Below are 21,173 nucleotides of genomic sequence, written 5' to 3'. Positions count from 1 at the left end.
CGATAGCCTATATCGACTGCAATTCCAGACTGCAAGTCCTTTTGTGGTAGAGGCAACTGAAGATGTTCCTGGCTTGCACTGATCCTTGATCAGCTCCTAGTCGCCCCTGCTGACCCAAGTTATTATTCCCTTATTCAGTGCAGGAGATCTCTGAGGTAGACCACTGAAAAGGTCTAAATTAGAGAAAGACAGCTAGAGAACAATCTTAAAGAAAAAAAAAAAGGAAAAATAAAAGATCCCAGATCCACACAGATCTACATAGCAACATACAGTGGGATCAGCTGAAGAAGGAGTGGGCTGGCCACTTCTGTGATGCCAGCACCAGGCACAGCTCAGCAGCACAGAGCCTGGCACAACATTGTCCGCCCCATTTTAGAGTAGAATAATATTACAGTTTTATTTTGATCACATTTTCACATACAAATTCCCAGGGGCTTTTTGTTGGTTAGTTTAAAATGTAGTAAAATTACAAATATCTTGAATATTTAGATTCTTATTCATTATATTGGGGGTTATTAAATTAAGCAGAAATGTGACGTGGAGTTTTTGAAGATGGCTGTGAAGCAGAAGAGATCAGAAATCAATAAAAAGTGGTGGATTTTTACAATACAATCTGAATTCAAATATTAATTTGTGCCATTATTTTGCTTTAAAAAGGTTTAGTTGTCTTTTCGGTGCATATTTATGCTTATCTAAGAAAGAGCTTCATCTTTGTAGAACATACTGTGAGACTAGCACTTTGAAAAATCAGATCCCCTTCTTGAAGTGCTCGAATACAGCTTCACATGGAAACTCATTTCTGTAAATATTGCTTTTTAAATCAGTGTTTAGATTCACATTCATTTTTTGGTCTCAAACCCTGCAGAATGGCCCACTATGCCACCTCATACCTGCCATGAGAGGACAAGAAGCAACCATAATGTTAGAGATCAATGCAAAATGCTTTTTTTCTTAACAAAGATTGCACATATAAATTATCACAATAATTTAGAACAAACGGACAAAAAAAACCCGCAAACCACCGACTTTTATATAATCCAGCAGATGGTGCTATGATGCAACGAACTGGTTCAAGAATACAAGAAATACACTGAATGTGAACATTTTATTCCTTTACCTGGCGCTGCTGTTTTTTTGTTAGCTGGGTTGGCTGCAGGAGCTTTTGCTGGCTCTTAAAAAGAAAGAGAAAAAATTAAATCAATTACTACAAAGTGTTTTATCTTAAAAATAAACAGAAATCTAAGGAAAGGCTTCCAATGAGGTACAGCCTGTGGCAATTTTTTCACTGAACAGTTAGACAAAGAGATTATCCAAAAAGAAAAGAGCTGAGTTGCCTTCAATAAACTCAAAGGCATCAACAAAATAGCCAGCTGAAGGGCTAGTAAACTCTTGCTGTTAGGCACTGAACCACTACTTCTAGCTTTTTTTTGTGTCTAATAATCCAATATGTATTGGCAAAGCAGAGCAAAGCAGGTATCTAGGGGTTCAGGCACGGGCTCACCGCTCAGGCAGCAGCTATGGGCTGGGAGCCTCTGCATTAGATCTTGCAGCTATGAGAGCTGAAGGTCCTGAGCCAGCCTACGGCAGCTGGTGAGTATCTGTGAATTCATCAGTGGTGCCTCTTGGGATCCCACAGTTATTCAGGGTGGCATCCTTTCCCCTAATATGAACCTCCCTGATGAGAAAAAGTGAAAGTGGGCTACTTCTGCAAAGTACATTCACAGACACGGCTACACCAGGACTCTCTCTCCATCCTGAGGAATGGAGGAGCATTAGAACAACTTCATGCTTGATCCTGCATTTGAAAGATCAACTGCTGGGTTCTCCTAGCAGAGAATCGGGCCCTCTCAGGCTGCTTAACTGTAGTTCTTCTGTTCTTGGTCTTTCCATGAAACATTTGCACTATCCTCTCTTTGCTGAGGTAGGACATTTCCTCGCAGAATGAAGGTCCAAATGACAGAAGTGTATATGCGTCTCCAAGCAGACTTGGAGAATCTCAACCTTGGACAGAAGAACCCAACTAGCTTACTGGATGTATTTACTCTTTACCAGTGTTCAGTTAATCATTTTTATCCTCAGAATCTACTAAAACAGACTGTACTTGAACTACAATAATTTAACAAATATCCATAAGCTAAACTCCACTGACTTTCATAATGGATTTTTTTATATCAACTAGAAGATCCTCTAACTTAAAATTCGCATTCCCATATTGTGAGAGGAAATAATTAATCATTTTAATCACAATCTGAATTACAGAATGCCAAAAAAATGTTAGTTAATCCTTCACATCTGTCATTGTGTTATTACAAAGAAAAAGAATATGGCTAAATCAGGAATGTAATTTTGAGTTCTTCCCCTCCAGTCTTTTCAGAAGTTCATAAAAGATGCATCAGATGTGAAACAGAATGAAAACAAAATATAGTTTGCATGTGTGGGATTGTTTTGTTTCCATCCATTTAAAAGTCTGCAGCAGATAATTATATCCTAACTTAGTTATTATCACAACACTGTAATTACTTGAGGTGCTCACCCCTCCTTCAGGGAAATATATAGAAGATCTTGAAGAGATTCCTTAGTATTACTTTCCTGAGTGCCTGTTCCTGGCAAAGAAGCAGGAGATACAACACAGTCTACAAGTGACAAGATGGACTTAATACAAAACTCTGTAACTCCTGCATTTATTCCCTTCTGAGCTCTCAGTTAGAGCTTACATGCCAGCAAGACTTTCTCTTTTTTATTCTTTTTTTGGTAACATCTGTGAAAACAAATTAAGTTAGGATTCTTTTTGTTCTACCAAGATTTTTATTTTCATTTGAAATATTTCATTTCTGAGCAACTACAATAATTTTAATTGAGGAAAAAAGTTTTGAGTAAAAACTTCTGAAATTTATTTATTTATTTAACTTCTAAGCAGCATTGAAACAAAAGTGTCAAATGTTTTAAACTTATTTTTTTGGAAGCATGCTCTTTTTAGTTTGTAATTCACAAATTATTTCAGTGCTAATGACTGCATCTTTATATGAACAAGTTTCAGCTGAAAATTTCACCCTAAAAATTTCACTCTTGTGATGGAGCTGGGAAGTTTTGCCGTGACAGCTGCTGGGGAGTTCTCCCATGAGAGGGATCACGTCCCAAATCAATAGATCCTTTAAGACCTGCTTGCAAACAGGCAGTTAGTTCGCTAACAGGACATTACTTGCAGACTAAGTCCATTGAACCTTTTGTTCAAGATTTCTGCAGAATTTGGGTAGGAAACCAATGTATAAGCTTTTCTTGATTGCCAAAAGTGGTGTTTTAATAAATTCATGCAAAACTGAGGATGGCAGGGGATTCTTCTGCCATACAGGAAAGATCACATATGGAGACAGGAGTCAGTGCATTCTTTAATTATGAATTTGAATGAGATTTCAAAACTCTGGAGCTTTCCTAATTTTTCTTACATACTGTACTTTCAGAACAGGGATCTGAGCAGATGAAATCTGACCAGTGAAACTGTCGTGCTATCCTTATTGTGTTGAGGCACTGATGCTTGCAAATTTGTAGAAAACAAAGGTGTAAGAGTTCCCTTGTTAATGATACCATGTTCTCAGAGCATTTTTTGGTTATTTATGCAGAAGAGCCCAGCCCCTGCCTCTCTTCAGCCTCCGAAGTCTCTCTGTCTGAATCTGAGGTAGCTAGATAGACAAGGCCCTTGATTCCCTTTTGTGAAGATAAACTTGATGGTCCTCAGCATGTTGGACGTTCAGTCTTCTCAGTTCATTTACCAAACTTGCTGCCACTGAGAGCATGTTCAGCTGAGACCTCATTTGACATTTCCTTCCCCATGAAGCCTTTGGTTTTGAAAACTGTGATAGAAAATAGGGGAAGGCAAAACTGTCAGTCACCAAGAGAAGTGTGGAATTAGAAGTAGGGTAAGAATGGATTTAGAACGTAGGAGGCAGATGAAGTCTAAACATACTATTTTTCAATTACAAATGGTGTAGCTACTTTCTTTGTATTTTCAACAATTCAATAACTATTACTTTGGATTATTGAAACATGCCATTTGAAACTACATGACATATAAAAGAGATCATAACCTATGGTACAGTAGTTTCTTACTTTTGAGTTCTTTGGACACAGCAGCTTCTTTTTTCTCTGTAAGATAAAAAAAACCACATATGCGTAAAAACATAGTTAGGAAGGACATAGGTAGATAGAAAACTGTAGTGTGTGCTTTAGTGGTGAAACACTTATTTGCTGGAAAGTTCATTTGAATGATGCAGTGGCTTCTGATCCATGGCAGAGTTGCATTAATTTAACCTGAAGTGTAAATGCAACAAAATCTGTGTGAACGTGAACATTTTTGTTAAATTTCAATATTGTAATATGTGAAATTTGACATGTGATTGAGTTAACATGGCTTACATGTACTAGCTGAGCCATGGTAGCTCACCATGTGCACATTGCTGGGTTGCAGAAGTGCCCGAGAAGATGTGCTAAGAGCCTAAGAATAGAGCCATGTAATGAAAGGCATTGTCTTCCTACAATTGTTGACAATCATACCACTGAGGCCTAGTTTGCAAGGCTCCAAGTAACACCTTGCCAAAACTCCAGCTGCCACATATTTCCCACATGCCAAAACAAATGGAAGATTTACAGCTAAAGAGAGGAGAGAGTGAATCCGAGCCATCCCTCCAGTCCAGCCTGAAGAAAAGATCCCCGCTTCTCCAAACTTTTCCCAATGTTCAATTAAAGTTCAAGCTAATGAATTTCTCTCATTTATGTGAAAAAGAGCATATGGATGACTCTTACTAAAATTGAGCCAATGTGGAATAGCTTATGAACCTGAAGAAACTCAGTCAGTCCTACACATAAGCATAGGCAAAATCCACCGCTGGTTGATTTAAATAAAGTTACGATAACTCAGCTATACCAAAATACAGCATGGCCAGGCAGCCTACCAGAGATGAGACTGTTCAGTCTCACAGTTAAGGTAGCATTTTCGGGCCACTTTTTTGTAGGACTTTTTTCTGATGGCTGAGAGAAGATTTGGAATCTTTACTAAACAGGTGTAAGTGGGCAGAAATACTCAGTGATAGCTTCTCTCTCCGTTATAATTTATGGTGTTATTCTACCTTAGGGCTTTTATCTGGGTACAAAAAGCAGCCATTTTTATAACCATACTTGGGGCCTTATGTACCTTTTTCACTAGTCTCAGCTGTGCAAGTAATAAATGGTTCATGGAGGTCCTGTGAGACAGGAATCAGAGAGATGCACAGAGTAGTGATGGAAGTTACTCCACCGCGTACCCATGGGGAAATGAACATCCTCTCTAAGAATCTATAGTGTGTCTAGAATATTGGCAGGATAACGCTTATGTCCACAACATATATGAATGATAAACTAACTGTGCACTTAAACACTAATGCAAGAAATACTTCAGGGCAGAAGCTGCCAAAATAAGTAGCTTGCAAAACCAAGACTATCCCATTACTGATAATAATACAGAGTTACTTGAGTTTCTGTTGCTCTCTAAATTGCTGTAAAAAAGTTGATATGAGATAAGGTAATGCAAATGACTGCCAAGTAGTCTAATAACAAGTCTTGAAAAATTCAGGGGAAAATACATTTCTATTTGGGTGACATGCTGCTCTGAACAGAAATGTTTCTAGGTTAATCCTCTGCTTCCACTAACTCTCTGTGAAAGCATGTTTTGCAGGCATTACTTCAAAGTATGATAATTACCACATTTAGATGAAATTAATCATGAGGCAGCTTTCAGCCACGTTATCTGGCTAAGGCACCTATTGAAGCCTTCAAGAAGTGCCTATTAGTTGCCAGATATGGAAATTTTAAAGAGTGTATATTGCAGGGAAATGAATCATTTATCACAATAATCTTCTGTTGCTGGAGGTTATAAAAAAATAAATAAATTGGCAGCATCATTTACAATAACAGACTGGATCTAAATAAAGCCCTCAAGTTATTTCTTTCCTTTTTTAATAGAAGTCACCATTTATTAGGACAACATACTTTAGTATATTTTAAAGCCATAATTTATGTTAAAAGAACCAAAGTGTTTTTCCATAATCTGAAACACATAACATGTAGTAAAGTCTGAGTAAATATCTGGACAATTTTTCCAGTAAGAAAATCTTATAATTTGAGGGGTTTGGTGTAGTTTTGTTTTGGCTTGGTTTTTTAGAGCAGAATAATTACCCATAGCTGATTCCAATAACACACGATGATATGAAAATGTAAATATTTGTACTCTTAGGCTATTCTTTTCAAGCCAAGGTGCCTAAAGTTTGATTTCTAAAGCCATACTTATGCAACTAGGCTGGAATGATTTACAGAAAATTGTCCAGAGGAGGTTTTTTAGGATCTTGAACCATGGAGGATCCTTTGAAGGTATATAGTATTTACATCTAGGCACCTCGCACTTGAATGAAATAAATGACCTCACTTGAATGAAATAAATGACCCAAGTACAAAGAATCGAACAATCGGTAGATCTTACAGAAGGTGGGAAAATTGATCAGGATTTCTGAAGTCCTTAAATGTAGTTACCTGCTGTAAGGCACAAATAGCACATAACTAAACAACTCAAAGGATTATAATACCAAAAATGAATTGAACAATTACTATTAATGTAATTAAAGTCATTGAGCATTTTCCCTCATTCATTTTTTGTTTTGTTCAGTTCTAGGGTTTAACTTTTATACTATGGGAGTGTGGTTGGCGAACACAACTTACAGTACAACAGGTTTTTATATCCATGATGTTTTTTTCTTAAAAATAACAACAAGCTCTCTGGCCTTCGAAATATGATGATTCTGGTAATTTGTTCCCCAAACTGAAGCAGTCTATTTTTCAGAAGTTGCTGAGGACACATTTGATATTCAGGTCTTCTTAAAGGTAGAAGTGTTCAGCCTAGGAAGTGTCATCTCCAGAGCTTTAGGCTATTTTCTCTTTAAAACTTTACATCTGAAGTCTGGTGACAGAAAAGGCAAGTGGATGGCATGAGAATGACACCCACACTTCCTGGAAGCCATGTTACTTCATTAGGACCCATATAACACATGAACATCAGCCTGGGTACTCTAGCAGCCTTGACCAGCAGCATGGTCAAAAGCACTGTGACTGTCCTTGCTATTGGTGACGGAATTAGTTGATATCCAGGGAATGCATTTTATTTTCAAGAAAAACCCCACTTTTAGGACAACATAAAGCAATTAAAAAAACTTTAGCAGACTTACTATAGGAGATAAAACTTCGAAATATGATGATTCTGGTAATTTGTTCCCCAAACTGAAGCAGTCTATTTTTCAGAAGTTGCTGAGGACACATTTGATATTCAGGTCTTCTTAAAGGTAGAAGTGTAGAAGCCATGGGCTTTTTTGAAAGCACCTGCAACAGGCTTCAACAGGCTAAGCACCATAGCTAACAAAATCATTCGTCAGCTGTGGAGGACTGTGAAGCACCCTTTTCTTTTTACAGCTATTCTAAGGAGATATGTAGACAATTGTATTCTGGACTGTACTCTCAAAAAGCAAGCATTGCTTTTTGTACAGGCTCCCATCTTCCCAGGTGAATGAACAGGTTTTTCCTTTACTCACTCTTGAAAAAGATTAAAGTACAGTAAAACTTTTTTTTATTACTTTATTAAAAAACACTAAATATTTAAACAAACATGATCTGACTTTGTTCTTATCTGTACAGGCTAAAAGGATCAATTTTGAATTCAAACTAGAAATGCGCATCTGGCAGCCAGCACAGATGTATCTTAGTGAAACAGCAAAGCGGTGCTTTATTCTTTCGCCTCCTTTTAGCACATAGCTCGATCTTTTCCTCAGGCCTCGATCAGCATTCTTTTGAAGTAAACTAGCAGTACACAGTAACTGCAAATGACATCTAAACTACACATGGGGCAAGGAAAAAAAAATCCCTCTAAGCTTATATAGTGCCTTTCATGCCAGCGAGTCCCTAGGAGGTTGGTAATAAGCCATTAGACAAGGATGCCCCAGCGCTCTAGTAGAGAGTGTGGTTGTTTGAGTTTAAACAAACTTCCAAAATGGAATATTTCAAACATTGCTCTGAGGTGAGTTCTAGACCTAGAATTATGGGGTTCACAAAACTTTTACACTTGTTTCAGCAATGGATTTATAATACAGTGTACATTGTACATTTGAGAACAGCAGATCTTTAGCAGCTCCATACAACCTATAATTTTTATACAAAAAAAAGAAGTTCTGGGAAATAAATAGGTCTCAAATTGTACTTTCTTGAAAGGTTTCTCTGTGCTTTTTCTTCCTAGAAATCTGCCACTCAAATTTACATCAGTGTATAAAAAAATCTTAAATTAAAATTGTTGTTTAGATAAATGAATATTTCAGAGACAATATATCGTTAGCTCTGTTAATGATGCCTGGTTTAAAATAGCTGCCAAAACCCACTTTTACTATTGGAAGCAGTATTTTATATGTTTTATCTAAAACAACCTTTCTCTTTGGAAGCTTACCAAAGAACGTGACAATAATATCAAACTTACAAACAGAAACTAATTTCAGCATTAGTTGGCTACCACAGTATCCGAGCTGAACAGTAGCTAATATCCAAATCAAACATTGTGTAACCCAATAGCTAAGGCTAAGAATCCTAAGAATGCGAGGATTCCTCCATACTGGCTGATCTACACTAAGCACCAAGACCCTACAGAATTACTAGATGCCTCTGAAAGACATGATTCACTGAATCAAAAACTAAAGAGAAATTTAAAATGTTAAGCAGTTACTAAAGGAGGAATTCTCATCCTAAACCTCCGCTAGCACTGACCATCTGCCTTCTCTATCTTTTAGCTGATGATCACATACTAGAATGGACTTAATCAAACCCCACTGATTTGCTAATGATCTACATAGACCCACAAAAAATAAGTTGTGTGATGAAGATGCCTCACACAACGTGACCAGAGGTCTACCAACTGACTCAAAGAAGAATGTTTCTAAGATGACTTACAGAAATCTTGCATCATTGCTTGGCTCTTACCATATATTTTGACTTAGGTATTCAAATAATATTGTAATTAAAAGTAGCAGAAGAAAAAGAGAAGAGGGCAGAAAAATGAACAGAAACTTCAAGAATGAGAGAGAACTGTGATGAAAACTGAAATGATATTTTCCATGTTGTAAAGTCAAAACTGTGCTGGTTCTCCAGAAAAAAAAAAAAAGCTGCTTGCTGTTATCACTGACCAAGGCACAATTTGAGAGCATGCTTTCGGAGCTTGGTTCTGGCTTTGCAAATGTAATACAACAGCAGAGCTTTTAAAACAATGCACCTTACAAGTACGACAGTTAATGTTCCCTTTGCTGCCCTGAGCAAGAGTTCACAAGAGTGGAAATAAAAACGATAGCAGGTGGCATCTGATGCCTGAGAGTTTCCATCATGTGAATGAAAAACATAATTAAAGTCGCCTAGAGACCAGTCTCAGTACAGTCTGCTCCCAAACTGGCAGATGTACCAGAATTTAAAACCAATTTATTAAGTAGCAAGATTTGCAGTTAATGTGATTTACAGTGGTAAAAAAGCAAGACACCCCAGATAGCTGAGCATTATGAAAAATGAACTGCTATTGAACATATAGTAATTAAACAAGCATTTTCAAACCTCCTATTGAAATATATTGTGGTATAATGTTTCTTTTTTCATTTACTCGGTGTTCTTAAAACTTATTTCCACAAAATAGTATTCATTTCAACTAATATTCCAATGTTCTGAGAAGTGTTCAATTCCGAACTGTCTTTAAGAATTTGTTACTCAGTTGCTTTTTAATTTATGCTATTTTTGGTAATTTTACACTAATTGTATGGCATTAATGAAGCAATTGTCATCTTACCACATCTCAAAGCTTTTGGGAGTATTTTTTATTTTGCTTTCAGTCACTTCTGAAACAGCAGATGCCCATGTATAGGGGCATTTTATCACAGTGCCTACGCTTTCTATTGTAATGTCTCCATTTGACAATTAAGATTTTTAAAATTTCATATTACAGGGAATTAAAACAATATTGTTTCTTTTCAATGGGCTTAAACTCTAGGAAGGGTCTATCAAAACTGCTCATACTAATGTAAGATTCACTTTTTAACATACTTTCCCAAACTCCTAAAATTTGACATTGGCACAGAAGAGCTGTTCAAAAATACCAACATTTCTCCCACATGGAAAATTCTGTGTTTGGACCAACATTTGATTTTGTTCCCTGACTTAATCACTGAGAATGATATTGCCATATGCTCTGTGACAACTGCTGACAAAAACTCCTCTTGGCTTTCCAAAATATCATTTCTTGGTGAGCATAAGAAAGGCATCTCACTGCACCCGTGAGGGTGAAGATGTACACAAGGAAAGGCAAGGTACTGTGCCACTGCTGCTTCAGAGCTGTTCCTTTACCCATTTGGTGACAGCAGTAAACTCCCAGACCAGAGTTTAGCGAGCTTCCTTTGAGAATAACTTGGGAATAACAGGGAAAATTATTGTCTGAGGCCAGTTAAGTCTTGAATCCTACATTACAGGTTTTACGTTTAAATCTCTCCAGGCTGTAGGACATGAAGTGAGGGGAAACTGCAGATGATGTTACTATTGCTAGGTGAAAATGGGAGGAAGTGGAGCTTCTGTAAGTTAAAATCAAGTTTCCTCAGGCGACACGAGACTGGACTATAAGGAACAATTCTCCAAAGGTACTGATAACCAACGTGGGATGTAAAGAGGTTTGAGGAATTTAGGACTATGAAAAAACTAGCTAGCTAACTAACATGCTTCTGTTGATTACAGTAGAAAATCACTGATAGCACTCTAAAATTTTGACAGATCATTTTCCATTGAAGCAGGAAAAATATTCAAGCCCTTCCTTCCACTCTTTGTGAAGGGTGCCCTCACTCCTTACCATTGTCTCTGTTTCCTCCCCACTCACAGTAGCAAGCTTTTTGATCATTTCTTAGTTTCTTTGGTGTCTCCAAGTCCCTTCTGATCACCAGCACTGTCTCCTCACAGGATTATGCCCATCACCATTTACAAAGGAGCTCTATATTCTGCGCATCCACCGAGTGTCCGCTAGCCCTGAGCAGCACAGCATCACAGGTAGGTAGTAGCCTAAAGCCTAAAGCTTTCCAGAAAGTTGTGGGGTAATGCGTATGGCTGAAATACTAAATGTTACCTCAGATTTCCCAAGATCATTAAAAAAGTTCACTCAATAGAATAAAAAATAAAGCAAGTAGAGAAGGACATGAGCAAACAAGTGATTCAGCTACAGTGGTAGTAAGGAACAGCCTGCACTTTGGGAATGGCCAATTTCAACTGTACCAGTGATTCATGGTTCCACTAATTAGTGATTTCTCCTTTCTCCTTTGTAATTGCTGAAATGGATTCAGTCTCCCCCACTGTAGAGCAGGTGGAAACATGTTCCACTGCCTTCTGTACTCATCAGGAGTGGTTTAAAAAAGCAAAACTCTGGAGCATGATGCGAGATCACAGTCATCCACACACAGGAAGCTGTAAGTGCAGTTAATTGCACAAGCTGCAGTCATTTAGGGGAAAAGTAATGGGGTTTTTTTGTGTGTAGCAAATTCAGGTAATAATCTTAATTCCTAAAATTTAAGAATCAGATCTTTTCCTGGAATAAACTGTCATTTGAATTAGTGTAAATATTGTAACTGCTGAAAATTTTCTTCAGCATATTTTACCTTTACTTAAAACAGCATGGGGGATGTACTCTCTATGTTTTTCTTAAGAAAGCTCAGCACCAATACCTTTTGAATGATTCACAAGAGGATTTCTTTTTACAGTCAGAATAGGCTTTGTTAAGTGTATGTCTGCTATGAATTCTTGCAATATCTCTTTCTGTACTTCTCAACACATTTCAGTTTCTTTCTTTCTGTTGGATAGATGGATGTACAGATGGCATCTGTAGACATTATCACTAGGATGAAGATATTTTTTGTACTTCTGATCACAGATTCAGTCAGCATTTTCACTCTGAGAAAAGGGAGATTTTGAATAATGCAATGTCCATCCATTCATCTTTATAGGTGACACACTACTCTAATTACACTCCCGTAAGTGAAGCAAAATCTATGAGAAAGCAACCTCATGCAGAACCTACTGCAATCAAGCTAAAAATCAATGCAATTATAACCACAGCTATGTATGGCTCTTCCGCTGAAGAAGATCTTCCCATTTTATTATCCTAACATTCAATAATACTTCATCCGATTTAGTCTCTCAGAGTTACGTATAGCAAAACCACAAAGTTGGCTCTGCTTCTTGAAAAACAGATCAAGAGAATAAGCATGGCCATTGGGAACATTTAGTGAAAGGTTAAACAATTGTAACTAAGAGTGAAGTGTAAAGGATACCCTATTGTAAGTCAGGAATACCTCTGGTCTATGAACCTTCCTGGGGGAAAGGCATCCAAGAGACTGAAGAATACTTTCAAATAAGTGACATGAAAGTCTTTATCAAATATGTGTTCATTAAAAGCTTTTAAAACCTCATTTCAAGGTCAAGGGTAAATTTACTTTTTCTTTTTAAGTGTAAAGCAAAAGAAAAGAAAGAGAATCAGCCTAATCCCAAACTCTGAAGATTCCTAATGACTTTATTTAGCTGTGGGTCAAGCCTTTGACTTGCCCATTGAGTGACAGCAGGAAATAGATAGCACTGTGTAGGTATGTCATTGCGGTCTGGCTGATGTGTCTGTGCATGGGTGTTTTGCATAGAATAATTATCCTAAATATCAGACCTGCTGACTCAGACATACATCTTATTTTGAAGGCACAGAACTGTTTTTCTTCATTAAAAAGATTAACTTTGTGTTGTTTGAGGGATAGGCATACTCTAATCCTGTTATTTCTGGATGTGACTGGAAAAATAAACATTGCATTAATCCCCAGACCAACATAAACAGGGTTGATGCAATAAATTAGATTCTTTAATTAAAGCTATGCCACCCAGCTGCTTGCACAGCACAGGTACTTCATTCTACGTATCTGAAAGTCCAAAGGCAAACTGATTATTTGGTTACCTTTGTGGACTTAGATTGAATATGTATCACCTTCAAGCTTGATTATTTCTAGTATCACATTTCCCCAAAAAGTTCTTTACAAGACTGACAATGCACTGTCAGAAGAGATTGCCTGCCAAACACTAAAATGACTCCTATGCTTTGCTCAAGGAAGATTCTCTTGCCAACTCATCAAAAAGTGAGTTTGTAGTACAAACCCAAGCCTCCCCCCTTTTCTCTGTATTTATTAAAGGGTTGACATTTCTAATTCTTTGCCAACCAGATCTTACCACCATCATTCCCCATTTGCCTTTCTTACATCACTCCCTGCTTTGTGCAATCAAAGATGGAAAAGAACAAACACAAAGAAAGAGGTCTGGGCTGAGCAATATTCAGCATAGCCTTGAAAGTGCTCAACTCACAATAGGTAGCAAAGGGGTCACTGAAAGGTGCTTAAAGCTTATTCATCTGCTCCTAACATTTCATGGGCAGAGCAGGCACCTCAGCCAGTGAATATTCACTTTCTTCTCTTCTAGAGCTTTCTTTGCACAACATATGATGGTGGGCAAAGGTGGGAACGGAGACAAGAGTTTCCTCTAAAGCCAATGTGTACTAAAGGAAAGAGAAGGTCAGTCTTCCACCTCAGAGTTGCCACATCAATCGCAATGGAGAGTCAGTCTTATGTTGAGCCGGTTGTGAGGTGACGGAGAGACAAGGGGAAGCCAGGAAAAACTTGTTTCTAACCCTTTAACTCTTCTTATTTCATGTCGTTTCTAGCTCTTGAACACTGAACGCTAACCGTGTCCTGGAAGGGTGTAAGTGTTTCGTTTGGTCTTGGTGTAAATAATGTTACCCTTCCCATCTGAAGAACTCTTTCAACAGGCAATAAGGGACAATATTTTCAGAAACACCACAGTAGTCTTGCAACCTCTGTACTTTTTTCAAAAGTGATAGAGGTTCTCAGAACTGAGGCTCAGTTCTCTCAGAAAATAATTTTTCTGAGAATTATGTGCCTGGCCTACTCTGACATGCTTGTAAATCCCACCAGGTGCTGTGCTACATCTTTAGGTATCTAAATATCTTTGAAATCTTGTTGTTGATCACTGCTGTTGATGGAGCATAAATTCAAAGTCCACTGAGTGCTTTGAAAATTTCAGTGTAGGACATATTTGAGCTGCCTTTTGTCTTGTTTCAGGAGCAGACTCCCTTAACAGCCAGTCACGTGGTGATCATGGGAATTGCTTTTCTGCTGTGTTTGCATCCCTGCTGGATTTTTTGGCTTGTCCCTCACTGTGACCCCAGTTTTATTCTTCTGCTGTTGTTTGAGGAGATACAATTTGATTTTTACTAAATAGCCATATCTGACTCTTGATGATTTCTGGAAATACCAATTAGAAAAGCAGGCTTTCACATTTTCTATGGAAGACTGAATACTTAAAGGATGACTACCAGTCATGTTCAGTTTACAAAGGCTTATAAAAATAATGCAGAAAGGCATTCTGTTTTTCCAATGAACCTGCAAGACAGTTGTCTCCGGCTGCATTCCTGTATTCTCCCCACTGCATTCTATTTTAACTTATCATGGATATCTCTGAGGATATACCTCCATAATGTTCAAGGCTAGAACACACCACCAGGTTATCTAGTCTGACAGTTTTTTTTCAGGCACTCCTATATTTCAACTAGGCACCTTTTCAGCTGATGTGTATCTTCCATTAGGTAAACAATCATCTTCTGCAGACATCAGGGAAAGCAATATCCACCCTATACTGTGGTAGTTTATCACTCTTAGTGTTAAGAACATGTACCTCATTTTCAGTCCGGATTCAGTTAGCTTCAGCTCCCAGTCATTCATTCTTGTTAAACTCTTCCTACTAGATTAAAGGGAGCTATAGTAGCCAGAATCTTAGTACCCACAATAATAAAGTCACTTTTTTCTAAAGAGATGAATAGAACCCTTCATTCCTCTATGTGAAGAATATCCTTAATTTGTAAATAACCAGAGTGACTCTTTTCTGTTCTTTCTCCAATTTGGACACCATATTGACATGTGAGTTCCAGTCTTTCCAGTGCCTTGTACACAGGTGATGTGCGGCCATAGTCCATGTTCCCCATTGCAAGGTCTATAATTTCACGGCTGTATGAAAAAGTATCAACCTCAACTTGCCATTCACCTTGTCAGTTTTAAAGCGACTTTCCAGATGTAAATGTAAGTGGCAGTATAACACATGAGGCAGTAGGGAATTGGGCCCTTAGGTTAGAAAGACTATATTTGGGTGTCACAAGAGAGTATAACTCTGAGTAATGGGATAAAATTAAGCAAGGGAAAATTTAGGCAGACTAGAATGAAATACTTTTTAACTGTGAGATCTATTAGGTTGTAGAATAATCTTCTGTGGGAATTGATGGAGGCCTAGTTACTTCAGACATTTAAAACTAAACCGGATAAAGCATTTGAAGATATTCTGTAAGGAATTATCCTGCATTGCCAGAGGGAAGGATTAGGTGACCTAGTAGGTCATTTCCATCTCCACTTTCTGTGATTTTGTTGTACAAAGCCCCACAAACAGGAAATTTTTATCAAAGTCAAGAGATGCCACTAAACCCTGTCTGTGTCAGAGAAAGAAGAGTGAATAACATCACATGCTGGTAACTGTGCAGGAATCCTAATCCAGCATTTCTGTGGGTTAGTAAATAAAACCAGTGCTGAAGGCTGGGTGCATAGTTTTTGTCTGAAAGCAGAAGCCTCCACTAAAGCAAAAATGTCAGGAAACAGCGGGTGAGTTATGAATAGGATCCAGGAGAAGAGGAGTAGGAAAGAAAAAATCAGGATGGGCCTGACATGCATAATAGTGTCATGAGCAAGTTATTAGTCAGGAATGAATCAGCCTGTAGTATAGGAGATGAAACCTGAAGCTCCAGACAGCCAGCTGGGAAAACAAGGTGTTTTTTATAGGTTTTGGTGTATAGGCTTTGATTCATAAAATGCTATTACCGATTAAAATCATAGTTAAGATGAGACCAGAGAAGGGGTCTTTCCTAAGGGTTGTACAAACACACTGCAAGCCAAGCTATGGTGCCTGCAGAAAAGTACATGTGGATGAACAGTCTAGCAGAGAAAGCTGTCAAAAGAATACCCATAATATCCTAGAGAAGGATCACACAGTTCTAAGGTCCATAACTTGATCTTCCTTTTTTCGTGTGTGCACTTTAATGTGATTTGTTCCTAAATTTGCTCTCAGCACATAACACACTCCCTTAATTATTGCTCTTATACAGTCATTTGTCTGCATGAGGCAACTCATTGCTTATTATTTCTGTTACTTAGTTTTTACATTGGACTCTCCTCCTAATCTCTCTAAACCTAGCTGCAAATAAATACGAGTTATAGGTTCCTGTACTGGATCTGGCTGGGATGGAGTTAATTTTCTTCATAGCAGCCTTTATTGAGCTGTGTTTTGGATTTGTGGCTCAAACACTGTTAACACGCCAGTGTTTTGGCTATTTCTTTTTTTTCCACTCTGCCTGCCCCCACCTAGCTGTGAATTGGTTGGGAAGGGACACAGCTGGGAGAGCTGATGCAAACTCACCAAAGGTATATTCCCTACCATATAATGTCATGCTAAGCAATAAAAACTGAGGGTAGAGGAAGAACAGGGGGAAGGGTGGCCGCTGTTTAGACTGTCTGGGCGCTGGTCTGCTTGTGGAAGGTGGTGAGCAATTGCCACTGCATCACTTGTTTTTTTCCTCTTTCTTTCACTTATTAATCTATCTTTGCCTCGACCCACGAGTTTTCTCACTTTTGTTCTTCCTGTTCTCTCCCCCATGCTGTTGGTGGGTGGGGAGTGAGCGAGCAGCTGTGTGGGTGTTTAGCTGCTGGCCAGGGTCAACCCACTACAGTGTCTTTTTTTCGTTAACAAAAAAAGATTAAGCAAAGAAACAGTCAGATGGGGTTCTACCCCTCAAAACTCCTACTTTCCACATGTTGCAGCAGCCACTCTGAAAACAGGCCTGGACAATCCAAAACGCACAGTAACACATACGTGCACCCCAGTTGCTTACCACTGCAGTTTTTGCCTTTTCCTCATATTCTGTCCAATAAGCTACAAGACAACTCATGAATAAGCATGTTTTGTTTTCTGTATGTGACCAGCCACTTTCAAAATACCTTGGGCTCTCTTGGTCTGGCTTCATGACTCCATTTTGCCCTTGTAAGCAGCCTAAATTGAGCCAGCTTCTGTACCTCACTGGCCCTTGCAGATCTGGCATTGAGGTCCTTCTGAAAGCACCCATCACCCTGCCGTCTGCTGACATCTATCGTGTGACATCTATCACATTAGGGAACATGAGACACATGGCAGTGCCCAAGCTGGGCTGCTGAAAGCTGTCAGCACTTCAGTTATTTCCTAGCTGGAAATACACTTCTGGGAGTGGGCAGGGCAGAGCGAGGAGTTTCAAACCCTGCTCTTGAGAGGCAACAGAGATGGCTTCCTACAAATGTGTGCAAGCACAACCCATTTGCTCATCAGAAAAAATCTGGGATCAACATTTGGATCCCAGATGAAGCGTTCAATCCATTGCAGATGGATCAACCCAAAGCATTTCAAGCAGTGTGGTGTGCGTCTACTCCTCTAGATCAGTGGGTATGCCAAGAACGTTTTTTTCTAAGTGTAAGCTTATGTCATAAGGTATATTTTAATTTATTTTTACTTTTCTGGCAGGGCTGAAAGTACTGTCGTTCCAAAATGTTTCTTCTGGGAATATTGTCACATTTGGATGGCGTTCTAACATCTTTCTAACCATGACAGCAATAGGATAAGGAGCATGGGAAATAAGTAAAAGGTTCATTATTTCACTAGCAAACTCTTTAAATAGCCACATTTGAACGCAAACAACCAAAAACCCAAGCATATAGAATGAAAAAAAAAAAAAGATAATTGGCCACCAGGTGTCAGTAGTTGTTCTCTTGTAACGGAAGGAATCCTATCAAGACTGCAAGGGGAATGGTTGAGCCAAGGAAGTCACAAAATTAAATGGATTTTTTGTTGTTGCTCAGATAAGGAATTTAAAAATGATCAGAGGATTTTGTCTTCCTGTCTGTATAGAGCACAAGAACAAAGAACACACTGTTGGTGTATAAAATGGTCTTTTTCCTCCATTTCCTATTAAATCATTGCCTTTTTTTGCAAATCACAAAGATTGGTATTTAAAGCAAAGAAAGTACAGTTGATGAAAATGTATCTGTGGTCAGCCAATGTAAAAAGTCACTGGGACCTGGTAGGTCTTATTTGCTCTTGCTTGATCATCTCCACTCTGGCTCTGCCTACCTAATACTATAACATCCCTCCTTCAAAGCGTGATTAAACATAGACTTTCACCCCAGCTACGGGATCTCACTGGGTGACAAGGTAGTAAGAATAACCTGGTTAACTTGGTTCTGTGGCAATCATAAGACAATGTTTTCAATTTTTACGTCTAAGATTAACTTTTTTTTTTTCATGACTGCAGAGCGAGTTCACTTGATTGTTACATTGACATCATTAAAATGTACCTCGGTGTTTGTAATTTTAAACTCCCAGAGACTTTTCCTATTCAGGAGGCAAAGATTTAGTTTGGTAGCTAGAGAGACATCACCACTCCCCTCATCTGCTAACACTGCCTGGTGTGAAACATATGACATGGTATTATGCGTCATAGATATATCTTTATCATAGTCAGATCTTTATCAATGATCTCAACATGGGGATCGAATGCACCCTCAGCAAGTTTGCAGATGACACCAAGTTGGGTGGGAGTGTTGATCTAATTGAGGGTAGGAAGGCTCTACAGAGGGATCTGGCCAGGCTGGATCGATGGGTTGAGGCCAATGGTAGGAGGTTCAACAAGGCCAAGTGCTGGGTCCTGCACTTGGGTCACAACAACCCCATGCAATGCTAAACGCTTGGGGAAGAGTGGCTGAAAAGCTGCCTGGAAGAAAAGGACCTGGGGGTATGGGTTGACAGCTGGCTGAATATGAACAGGCAGTGTGTCCAGGTGGCTAAGAGGGACAACAGCATCCTGGCCTGTATCAGAAATAGTGTAGTCAGCAGGACTTAGGGAAGTGATCGTCCCCCTGTACTTGGCACTTGTGGCTGCACCTCAAACACTGTGTTCAGTTTTGGGCCCCTCACTACGAGAAAGACACTGAGGTGCTGGAGCGTGTCCAGAGAAGGGCAACGAAGCTGGTGAGGGGTCTGGAGAACAAGTCTTATGAGGATCGGCTGAGGGAGCTGGGGTTGTTTAGTCTGGAGAAAAGGAGGCTGAGGGGAGACCTTATCGCTCTCTACAGCTACCTGAAAGGAGGAAGTACAGTGGACAACTGGCCTGGGTGACATGTCTATACCTGAATTGCCCTTTGTGGAAAGTGGAGGAAAAGGCACTGACTATCCCTCTAAAGTGATTCTAAGACTTACCGTCAAAAAATGCTGCACAAGACCTAGGTATTTTTATTACCGTTATTATTTGAAATTATGCAGCAATAATGGGAAGGCAAGATCATCAATGACAGCCGAGCAGAGCTTTAGTTAGGAAATGGTGTGAATATCCAGGCTGACATTTTCATTGCTTTATAAGCTCATTTATTACCTATGCTATTTGTTGTGAGAACCAAAACAAAGTGGGAAAGGAGTTTGCAGCAATCAAACTTAAAGGCAAAGGCTGCATGTGAACATCATGAGTTTTTAGGAAAGCTGATACAAGGAGCAAAGAAGTTCCAGACTTGAGATTCTGAGAAAGGGACCATCAGGAAACACCCTGCAAGTAAACTATCAGTACCTGAGAACACCAATCTCTGCGTATTCATTTTCATGTAGGGCTGGGTGCTACATCTTTAACAGAGAGGGACCCCTTTCTCAGTCCGATTGCAGGCTGGAGCCCTCCAAGCTGATGCATCCCAATGTCCAGGAGCTTTGGGAGAGCGTGGCAAAGGCTTGTCTTTGCTGGAGATTTGGAGATGCAGCTCCTTTTTCATCCAGAATAGCGCTGGATAGATTTTTGTAAAATGTTTTGAAGTGTGGCTATGCCAGACCCTTGTGTCTGACAATTATGTTTGTTTAAGCAAGACCTCTGAGTTTGTAACAATGGAATTATCTATTTTTCAGGACAATTAACACAATGTTTTTGTACGAGCTGAAGGTCAGAGGATTAATGTGGTTTTATCTACAATGCATTTTTAAAAGCTAATTAAGAATCATTCAGTTCACTCTGTGCTAAAGACTGAGAACGTTTCACATTAGATGACTCTTGCTCCTCTGCAGCAGCAGAAAGAGAGAGAGAAAGGGAGAGGAATGGAGGAAGAGAGGAATGGAGAAAGAGTGAGCTGGCGTGCAAATAAATGCATCACAGGGATGCACTTAATGGAGAACATTAAAAAACTCCATTCTGTTACCCCTAGAGATGAAATTTTCTCCTGGACATAAGGGCTAATCTAAAATATTAATCAGCAAAAATATTCATTATTTGCAATCACAAGCATTCCTTGTTAGAGGAGGAGAGGTGGAGAGGAATAGAGGGAAGCGCTGCTCTCAGAGCATTATTGTAGAGGCAGTTTTGTCACCTAGTGCTTACGGAGCATCTCTTCCTCTCTCTTTCTCTCTCTCTCGTGCCTGACAGCCTGCACACACCACTGTTCCTCTGTGGGGAAAGCCTAGTTAATGGGCCTTCTGCCAGAGGTGAGTCTTCTGGGAGGAGATACGCGAGGGAGAGGAGCGGAGGTGGGACCGAGGTGCCAGGCAGCTGGCTTCTGGCAAGAAGGACCTGCCTGCTGGCACAGGGATGGGCATGGGTGGTGGTGAGGAGGCAGCGTGCCCTGCACACGCCCTAGCTTCAGGGATTGCAAAGGTTGGGGGAAGAAAAATGAGACACAAAATCAGAGGCATCCAGAGGTAACGCCAGGATTTGAAAAGCAGGGGCGAGGAATTTGTTTTTAATGCAGTGGCCTCTGCCTAGCCTTTTAATGGGAAAAGGTAAGAAAATTGGAAGCTGTTCCTACACTCTTGCTTGTGGATGCTTATCGACGCTGCTGATTCAAGCGCTCTGAGGTTCATTTGCTGTGTCTGCCCAAAGCATGTAAATACTATCAGACGTTGAGGTACCT

General features: G+C 39.3%; 1 protein-coding gene across 1 annotated transcript in view; it reads right to left on the bottom strand.

The window, feature by feature from the left end:
• The window catches only part of TRDN (triadin), a 229,340-nt gene that overhangs the window by 94,894 nt on the left and 113,273 nt on the right, over positions 1-21,173 (bottom strand). Inside the window, exons 16-17 of the mRNA XM_063329689.1 lie at positions 4,105-4,140; positions 1,118-1,171 (exon numbers count right to left, since the gene is read on the bottom strand). Of these exons, the coding sequence (XP_063185759.1) occupies positions 1,118-1,171; positions 4,105-4,140 (90 nt within the window). The remainder of the gene's footprint in view (positions 1-1,117; positions 1,172-4,104; positions 4,141-21,173) is intronic.

Source organism: Chroicocephalus ridibundus, chromosome 3 (genome assembly GCF_963924245.1).
Source record: "Chroicocephalus ridibundus chromosome 3, bChrRid1.1, whole genome shotgun sequence".
In the NCBI taxonomy this organism is placed as follows: domain Eukaryota; kingdom Metazoa; phylum Chordata; class Aves; order Charadriiformes; family Laridae; genus Chroicocephalus; species Chroicocephalus ridibundus.
The sequence above is the reverse complement of the archived record's forward strand: the minus strand, read 5'-3'. Positions and strand labels throughout refer to the sequence as shown.